Source organism: Temnothorax curvispinosus, unplaced genomic scaffold (assembly GCF_003070985.1).
Source record: "Temnothorax curvispinosus isolate PA1 unplaced genomic scaffold, ASM307098v1 QBEX01004494.1, whole genome shotgun sequence".
NCBI lineage: Eukaryota > Metazoa > Arthropoda > Insecta > Hymenoptera > Formicidae > Temnothorax > Temnothorax curvispinosus.
The window spans coordinates 1-10,058 of record NW_020214274.1 but is presented as its reverse complement, the minus strand read 5'-3'; the positions used below and the strand labels follow the sequence as shown (position 1 = coordinate 10,058).

At 44.4% G+C, this 10,058-nt stretch overlaps 1 protein-coding gene across 1 annotated transcript; it reads right to left on the bottom strand.

Annotated features, from left to right (window-relative positions):
* Window positions 1-3,600: 3,600 nt before the first annotated feature.
* On the bottom strand, window positions 3,601-6,557 carry LOC112453541 (sulfotransferase 4A1-like). Its single transcript, XM_025014338.1, is given in 3 exon segments — window positions 3,601-3,879; window positions 4,379-4,458; window positions 6,410-6,557. Coding segments are annotated over 3 exon segments (507 nt in total).
* Between the last annotated feature and the right edge of the window lie 3,501 nt (window positions 6,558-10,058).

The window sequence follows — 10,058 nt, the reverse complement described above, 5'->3', positions numbered from 1 at the left end:
CATTCTTTTTGCGAACCATATAAAGAGGGCTGGTCCAAAGACCAGAGGATGGTTCACAGATGCCCTCGTGTAGCATACGTTCGAATTCGAGGCGTGCGGCCTTTGCACGAGTCGGTGAGAGACGGCGGGTTCGTTCGGCGACGGCGACGGGAGGACCTTCAGTAATGATATGATGTTGAACTGCGTGTTTAGGCTCTTGAATTTTTGCTGGACGAGTGACGCTGCTGAATTCTCGTAAGAGATCACTATATGGGTTATCGTTACTGATAGTTGAAAGTGATGGAGTGCAACACGGAGTTAAGTCTTCATCAACTTTGAGCTTCGAGGTTCTATCAATAAGGCGACGGCCATGTAAGTCCACCAAGAGGTTATGACGTTTTAGGAAATTGGCTCCAATTATTGCTTGTTGGACGTCAGCTACTAGAAATTCTCATTTAAAAGGTCTGCGTAGCGATAGATTTAATGTAAGAGTTTTAACGTCGTACGTGTTGATCGCAGTGCCGTTTGCTGCATAAATCTTAAGATCTGTTGGAGTTGCACGTCGGATTAGAGACTTCTTAGGTAGAACGGAGACATCCGCGCAGGTGTCAATTAAAAACCTCGTTCCCGAATTAGTATCCAGGATAGCGAGGCGGTTTTGAGTATTTCCTGGACCCGAGGTCGTCTCAATCCGCGGGGCCTGTTTTAGTTTTCCTGTTTTTCTTGCGCTTTCGGCCACCCGCAGGACTCGACAGTTGCGGGCCTCAGTACCAAACTTTCTATGGTAGTAGCATGGGAAGGTAGGCCGACCTTTAATGGCTCGTGCTGATGAGCGCCCGGTCGGCTGTCGCCCTCGGTTTTGTGAGCGTGATTGGCGGGGCTGAAGTTTCTTTTCTAATTTCTTTGTAAGAGCCTCAATTTGTAATGTGAGTGCATCTACAGAACTTGTATGTGCGGATTCACCTTTAGTGTTGTTTTTCGTGGTAGGCGTGTCTCCCGTGGTGCATACGGCTAGTACGGATGGTTTAATGATGTCCATTGCCCTGCCTGCCATTTCTGCTAAACATCCTAAGTCTTGTGTATCGGAGACTGCTAAAATAGTACGTATTTGATCAGGCAGCTGTTCTAAAAAGAGAGATTGTAATACCGGCTCACTACATTGGCCTCTGGCTAAATTTCTAAGTCGATGAAGATATGCCGTGGGTCTTTCGTCGCCCATTTCGTTACCGCAAAGGAGGCGGCGAAGTCGCCTTTTATCTTCTTCATCGTGCTATTATTCTTTTTTTAAAGGCTTCATATTTCCCGTCTTGCGGAGGTGCGAGGATTATATCCGATACGCTATCTAAAACTTCCCCAGAAAGCTGAGCGGCTAGTTGTCGAAACTTACTTATATCGGAAGTAATACTGTTGTTTAAAAATGCCAACTCGATTTGTGCAAACCATAAGCGTGGATTTTGCTTGTAGAAAGGCGGCAACGTAATTTGGCGAGCCTTAATTACCGCTAGTTGTTTTTTTTTACCTGGTAAGCGATAGTCGGCATCGCCTTGCGATTCTCGAGCGGTATCATTGTGCTGATTTAGTATTGCTGCTGTATCTTCTGCGATCGTCGACCGCTGCGGCAAACGTTCCATCATCTTGATGCGATGCGATGTTCCTTGTCGGAGTCACCAATATGTAGCAAGGGTATTATCAATAGAATCGATAATAGCTTTTTGTTGCGGTCGTGCACGACTATGCGAAAATGCAATTAGTGATATCACGCTTGTATGCGCACATACACAATATTTATATAATTGCGAGGCGGCGTAGTTTCAGGCGTCTTCGGTGCCTGTGATTTCGGTCCGTGGCTTCCGTTATCTCCGTCTCTTTTCCATCAAAACAAGTCGTAGCGGTTGACGAATAACTTGATTGGTGGAGACGAGCAAATCAGCGGGCGAATCTAGGATCCACCAATCGAGAGAATCTGATGTTTTCAACAACGCATTAGCGAAGAGCGCGGCTACCGCGGAAAAACAATCAGTCAGTCTGAAACGGTCGAAGGACATAGTCCATGTTACACACTCGCGAAGACTTATAGTACGAACACGATTTCGTGAAGTAATACGAATAATTGTCGTGATCCGAGTCGTTTCCTAGGCGTCATCGCGATCCGAGCATAAGCTCGAGTCGTTATCGCGATCCGAGCATAAGCTCGAGTCGTTATCGCGATCCCGAAACGACGTCGAAGCGTTGTCACGAGTGCGTGTGTTCGACGCGGTATCGCGAGACGATAGATTCGACCTGGGGCATATCCTCAAGGCGTTGTCGAGGAAATACGCGAACGCAGCAGATGCGAATTATAACGATCACGAGCGCATTACAGTGCATCTCAACTTGTACAAATATATAAATTTGGATCTGAACTTATATGAAATAAATAACATTCGAAATCACGACGTAAATATTAGAAGATTTACGGCGACACAAAACACTTTTAGTACGATGTTAACGTCTTTATTACAAACTTAGATCTCTCTAAAACTTCTTACAAACAGTGAATATATATTGAGGTAGAATGGTAAGCTGGCACCGTCTAGGGAATAGTCACCACATTCTCTCTTCGACATTATATAGTATTTCAAACATAACAAGAAGTCAAATTAAGTTAAAAATATAATTTTTTACAAATGAGGTTTATTTTATTGTAATAAACTTTTTATATTGTTTTGGTGTTATAATATTTTATCACAATGAAAAAAAATAAAAAACAAAAAATCAGTGAAACGCACTTGGTAAGATTTGTTTATACAGGTAACCAATATTACAAAAACTAACAAATTTGACGCAGTCACATTTACAATGCACATTAACAATTATAACTGCATTTACGGATACGTTATCTTGCACACACATGATGTTCGTCATCTTACTCGCAGTTATAGTAATTTATTTTTTTCATTAAAAAATAAAAATGTTGCGATGCGAAAAACGAAAAATGCTAGTATGTTATTCTATACATTCTTAGCTATACCATACCGTAATTTTATAGAGAAAGTGAAAGTATTATTTACTATAATTATGTCATTCCGTATAAACAGACACCAAAATTACATATGGGTGCATCTAAAACACATTTCTTATTATGTTATTCACTTTTATGGGCAGATTGAAATCAAACTACAAGAGATTATGTCAATGTGCTATTATCTAAAGCCTTTAATAAGTTTAGCATTAACTCGTTATCTGTTATTAGTTTAGAAAAATTAGCAATTCGTCATCTTACCCCCCTTGCCCTTACTAATAACTGCACTTTGTTGTCAGTCTTTGTTGTTCATTTCTATCCCTCCATACGCATGCCCTTTTCACGTTATAATCAGAATATCTCGGTAACCGTTAGGAATAGGATCCATGTTCATATAATCCTTTTGGCTTAGACTCATTAATACTATTATCTGCCGGAATATTGCAGATTCTTCCTCAATCACTCCATATGTTCGTCATACGTCAGATAATGTCTATATACTTAAGTCAACAAGCGCAGTATATGGCTAATTTATGTTGTTTATGTCTTAATAAAATGCGACAAGTACAAATGCAGTAAGAAAGTTTTTCTTTATTTTTCTTGTTTTTATTTACATTTTATTAATCAGAAAACGTCAGATCCGTATCTTTCGTATTACCAGCAATCCACTTGCTGACTTTCTCCTCGATTTCTACGGTAAACACTTCTTTTCAACCGCCTACCTTTCCTTGTCGGATGAATGCTTCGGGCTTTATCGCAGAACTGATAAACGTTTGATTCACCATGTAATTTTTACGGAAATTTTCTATCTTTAAATGGTTCACTAACTTGGCGATTTGCTTATCGCTGTAAGTCTGGCCGAAGAATGCAATGACTTTTTCGATAGTTCCAGATAGATCCTACGTAAAATAAATAGAAATATTTCAAATAATAATATTGTTGCGCCCGCGCTGAGACACCCGTTGCACGAGCAGAAGTCGAAGATCGTCCCTGACGACCAGCTGTTTTGGATCAATCGATTAACCACGATTTGTTGTTTTGTTTTGTTCTGAGACTCCGTCTCCGAGCGGACGTGACAGCTCGATTCTGTGTTTTAATCCGTTTGCTCTAATAAACGAGTCTTTCCATTCCTAACATTGTGTCGCCTCATTGACCGCGAGTGCCGGTTGCGCGAGTGAGTGAGATTGCAAGCGGTGAGACGCGAACGCGGACTCGGCGAGCGCAACAATATAATATAATTTGTGATATAAAAATATAATGTTTTTATAATATATATTTTATAACATAGGATATATTTTACATTTTTTACAATTTTCATTGAAGAGATAGATGGAATTCTTCAGAACAAATTCTGCAGGCAATTCTTTGTATATAATATTAAAGTTTTTCTTGATTTACCTTTATCAAATCCTCGCAAGAAAGGAATAACAAGTTTTCTCTGTGTCTCACCGCCCAAGCTTTTTTGATATGCTCCCAATATCACTGTAAAAAAAGTATGTAAAATTACGTGAATAATAAGTGTAAAAATTACGCAATTAATAGCGGAAATTTGACAATTGTATAGATATTTTTACATTAAAAACTAAATATATCTTTATATTTAGTGAAAAATTACACGAACGATTCTATGTTTCATAGATTTTAGGTAAATATATTAAATAAAATTAATTAAAATTGTAACGATGCGCCCCAAAACGCATCATTCCCGGCGAGCATCAGCCGGATGCCGCACGGCCGAACACCCGCCGGGCGAGACAAGGCACGGTGTGCCCTTTTCAAACTATTAATCTCGCGTATCAGTCCGCAAACGGACTTAGCGCGGCAACCGACTCAAAGCGCCGAGCGGTGCCGAAAACGGCCGAGAGCCACCGAACGCAATCGCGGCGTCGGGGCGCCGTACTTCCCGAACGCTCCACCGCTTCATCCCGGCGCGCGCGATTGCCGTCGCGTATACCCCCGCCACGCCGACACGCCACCGCGGGCGTATATAAACCGAGCAATGTTGCTAGGTTTTAGATTCCGCCGTGAGCCAGCAAACCGATCCGACCGATTCTCCGCTGCTCACGAATCCCGAAATCCCACAGTCGAACAACCAGGAGGTAGAGAGTGTTCTCTGCCTCTGCCGAGTGAAGCATCTAGGCGGTTGACTCGAACTTCCATACGAACACCTGTGACACCGGAGTGAACCAGGGTAAGAGAGTTCTTCTCTTACTCGCCAAGGGTCTTGGCCACCCGGTGCCGCCTCCCGCCTACACGAATCGATGCGCCAGGAGATAGAGAGTACTTCTCTATCTCCGCTAAGGGTCTTAGCCGCTCGATATCACGATCCAATCGCGATCCAGCGCCTTACGCGCTCACTGCCGCCGCTATCCAAACCTGCGATACCGCGTCGATACCGCGCCGAAATCGCACACCGTACTTCAGCGAGCCCGCACGCTCACCGATCCGCGAAACTCCGCGATCTCCGTGTATCGTCGCTTTACCGGCGTCCGCAAGCTCCGTGATATCTGTATATCACCGCCGTTGTAACCGCCTCCGCGATCTATTACCCATTCCCATCGACTCCGCGATATCCTTACGTCACCGCCATTGTAACCGCGTCCGCGACCTATTACACGTACCCAGCGACTCCGCGATATCTGCATATCACCGCCATCATAACCGCGTCCGCGATCTATCACACGTAGCCAACGACTCCGCAATCACTGTAAACCGCCGCTATCGTAGCAGCGACCGCGATCTTTTATACATATTCACCGCTCCCGCGAGCATCTCTATGTATTCACGCATAATTGAATAAACCTTATTTTGTTTTGTTATATTTTAACCGAGTCTTGTGTCTTCCTCCGCGCCTACTCCGAAACCTGACCAGCCGCGAGCTAAATCCGCGCTTCGGAAGCTAGGTTGTTTTAAAATATACCAATTCTTGTAATATTCCATAGTATAACGATAATATATACACATCACAATTGAATTTTTACATATAAAAAAGGATAGATACACAAAATTTAAGGTAAATTTATACATACAATTGTATGCAATAGATAGTTTATAGAGTAAAAACGATACACGAAATGGCATTACCACCCGTAATGCTGCCATGTCATGTTGCGCTTAAAAAAATTTAATATTAAAAATATTTAAAAAAAATTAAAAAAATATTACATAAACGTTTCTGTAATGTTTAACTGTAAATTTACTGGCACAGCCAGTTTAATTACTATATAAAAAAATTAATTTTTATATAGACGCAGGAAATTTATACCTATAATAGTTAGTCCTAAAATTACATTACAAAATTTTTTAAAATGTACGGTTTATAAATCGCTGAATTTGTTAGAAAAAAAAGCAAAGATTCGGTAGAAAGAAACGTTAGTTGAAAAAAAGAAAAATAAATTAAAAAGTCGATTGAGATTTGGCGAAACTTACTATGATTGTTCATAAATTGATTACAGAATTGTTCGAGAGTTCCCCGATACTGGTAAATTTCCATATCTTTTTGGAAGTTGTACCATGAGATTATTACGTCTCTTGGACGTCTTTCTCGCGACACAGATAATTTGAAAGAAACTAACATATTTCTGAAAAGAGTCATCTGTAAACTGCGTTTTTGTTATATTTTACTAATTCTGACATGTGTTATTTAAGATAAAAAAACCATTATATTTACTTTTAATCACTATCTTAAATTTGTCGAATGTAACAACTCGAGTATACATTCGTGTTCTATTTCAGATTAATTAAATTCAATTATAATGACGAATTTTTTAATAAGTTAAAAAAAATTTTGATGGAATCAGAGAGTCGTTGTTTCCTCTGTAATTTTCTTTAACATTTTTAACATTTCTTTCATTACTTCTATTTTCTTAAATTTATATATTTGTAAATATATGTTTAATTTGAGAAATGTTCGATCGTAAGGTTGTGACCGGACGTCACTCTCTGGGTACGTGGATCACACGAAAATATGAAATCTCAGCCAGATTTGCCTATCAAACGGTCGCCACTCGGTTTGACCTTGATATACCGAGAAGGTAAGTATCAAAATTATAGCACGATATTGCAACAATACTCCATTAATTTCTTTTATTTTCAGGTTCTTGACGAAGGATGTCTCGACGCCCCGACGCTGCCTCCCCACTGCTGGATCCATCGTTGGACAACGTGGGACCACCCCCGACGGACCAGGTAAGTAGAAAATGTGTATGTTTAATTAATCGGCTAATTTCCTTTTCAGCTTTTCGCCCCGGATGGATCTCAACTGCCGCTGACTGTCCCAGATCCTCGCCTTATCGCATACTCAGTATGCCATACTGGAACGCCGCTGGACAACGATGGATCGATGCCGTAGGACAAGGTAAGTCGCAGGTAAGTAATTCAAATTAACTTGACATTGCGTATATTAACAAACGATTGATTTATTTCAGATCGTCGTAGTTGATTACAAAATTGTCGCGCCGTATGCGCTTCACGCTGACACTTTTCGTCGAACGTTGTTATAAATGGTAATTAATTACCGCTCGCAATAGTTATACAAATTATGTTTAACGCGCAAGTACGCGGGAGTGCTTGGTTGTATTATATTGCTGCGTTAAACTACGCGCTAAGTCCGTATTGTGTGCGAATCTTATATACGTGTTACGGCGACCACGATATCCGAGCGACTGCCTCGAGTTGCCGGGCTCTCTTGGCTTTCCCACCTCGGGATATTTGCTCCCACCATGGGTTGTTTGTTATTCACATCTCGGTACTGTTCCACGCCAGATGTTGAACGCTTTCTCTTTTCTTATGGCAGTTTTTGCATGTTTTCGCGTTCGGTGTCGCCCGCGGTTCTCAATCCGAGCTTCATAGTTAATCGCACGCATACGCATGGGTCCCCTTGGACCCCGCTCTCCTGGTTCCCGGGTCCGAGGATTATACGACCGAGTGGTCTCGCTGACCCTAGAGTTCCTATAATAAGAGTTAGGACAAACCGCCGCCATGTACAGCCAAATGATAGCTTTGTCTCACTCCCACTAACTTCTTGGCTGAAACATATGGCGACCATGATAGCTTTGTCTCACTCCCACTTAAGCCCGGTGTCCACGATGCAAGAACTGTGTCCAAGTTTCGGTTTAAGCCAATGAAACTGCTACTTTTCTGTAAGAGCTGCAAGTTGATTGGTTTAAATCGAAACTTGGACACAGTTCTTGCATCGTGAACACCGGGCTTTACAGCTTGTCTCACTCTTACTAACTTGGCTGAAACATATGACGGGACCAATCAAAAATCGTTACCACATTGGCTTAACTCTTATTATAGGAACTCTAGCTGACCCCTCGGATCTTTCCCGGCGCCTCCTCCAGTGACTCTCCGTCCGCTACTTCCCTCCGGATTATCGCGGTTACCGACTTCCGGGGGTCATTGCTTGACCCCGCTATCTTCGCGTCCGGTAGTACTATTATGTCGCGAGTCGGTCGGTTGACATTCGGGTCCCCCCTGCGACGGACTCCGCGGCTCGGCCACCGGCTGTGGCCGTCGTACCCCTGTGCGCGGGGGTCATTGTCGTGACCCCGCGATCTCCGCGCCCGGTGGTATTATCGCATCGCCGGTCGGCCGGTTGACATTCGGGTCACCCCTGAGACGGCCTCCGCGGCTCGGCCCCCGGCTGTGACCGCCGTACCCCTCTGCGCGGGGGTCATTATTGTGACCCCGCTATCTCCGCGCCCGGTGATATTAGCGCGTCGCGGGTCGGGTGGTTGGCATCAGTGTCACCCCTGAGACGGACTCCGGGGTTCGGCCCCCGGCTATGGCCGCTGTGCCCTCGTTCGCGGGGGTCATTATTTTTTACCCCGCTATCTCGCGTGCCCTTTGCTCGATTCTCGCCGCGATCGTCCCTATCACCTCCGCTCGGGACTCCTGTCGAGGCCTGCTTGTTGTCTCGTTCGGTCCTTCATCTGCGGCTCGCCTGCCGGAGTCAATCAGGCCCCGGTTCCCCTATTTGTCGCGTTGCTATATTTTGAGATGAACGCTAGCCATATGGGCTCTTCGGACTCGCTTATCCGGTAATTAACCTAAAGAAATATTGATGTCCGCTGCTCCCTGGTCGCTGCTGCCCCTCGGGTGTCCTCGGCTTCTCGGCTAGGCGAACGGTTGCATTCTCCCTGTCAATTTCGCACATGAGTATCGGCTCGTGCGGAATTTTGAAATACATCGCGCATCCGTTCGCGTTCGCGACGCTCCCGTTTTGTGGACTTAGTCCGCTCGAAAATACTACACTTAAATTCGTGGCCCTTTTGGCCCGCGTAATTATTTGATTGGCTTTTTTGGCTTGCTCGCGATATAAACGTAACTCGAATTGAAATTTTTTTCTGCCTCTATGGGCTCTTAACGTATACACAAAAAGGGAACTACATCTTTCGCCTAATCGGCTTATCACTTAACCTAATTATATTTACTCAATACAGGCCTCGTCGGCTCACAAAATCAAAACTTAATTCATACTCCGCCTGACTTGCCTCTACGCTACGCCGTGTGTACGGTGGGGTCTTCCTCTTGCTACTCCAGATCCCCTCTCACCGGTGTGAAGTCCGAGTACCGGGATTTGGTGCTCACGGTTTGGAATGAGTCGTTGAAACTTCCCTCCGGGTCCATTTGTGGCAGATCTGGCCACACCGTGACCGCTTCGAAGTTCACCCCCGGTGCGCTCACGGCTCCCGCTGATTCTGCCGCGCCGCCTTCCATTGTCGGTTGGTCGCGCTGCTCGTCCATCCACTGGAGTATCATTCGCGGACTTCCCCGCGGGTTCCGCTCCCGTTGCTGCGTCGGGGTCGCCGCCCTCTCTATTTTTTACGCCCCCTTTTGCCGGGATCTCCGCTCTCCGCCTGCTCGCTTACGCCAAAATTCTCGGCGTCGTTCCGCTTTGCGCTTCTTCCCCTCGGCGCTTTCCCATTCGACTATGGCGCGGGCCTTTGCCCCGGCGAGCTTTGCGGATCTCCGCTCTCCCACACCTTGGTATTGTGGAACTGGGGCCTCCTCCTCCGTATCGGACTCCGTTCCGCTCTCAGGCGACGTGATCACCATTACGGTTGTTCTGGAT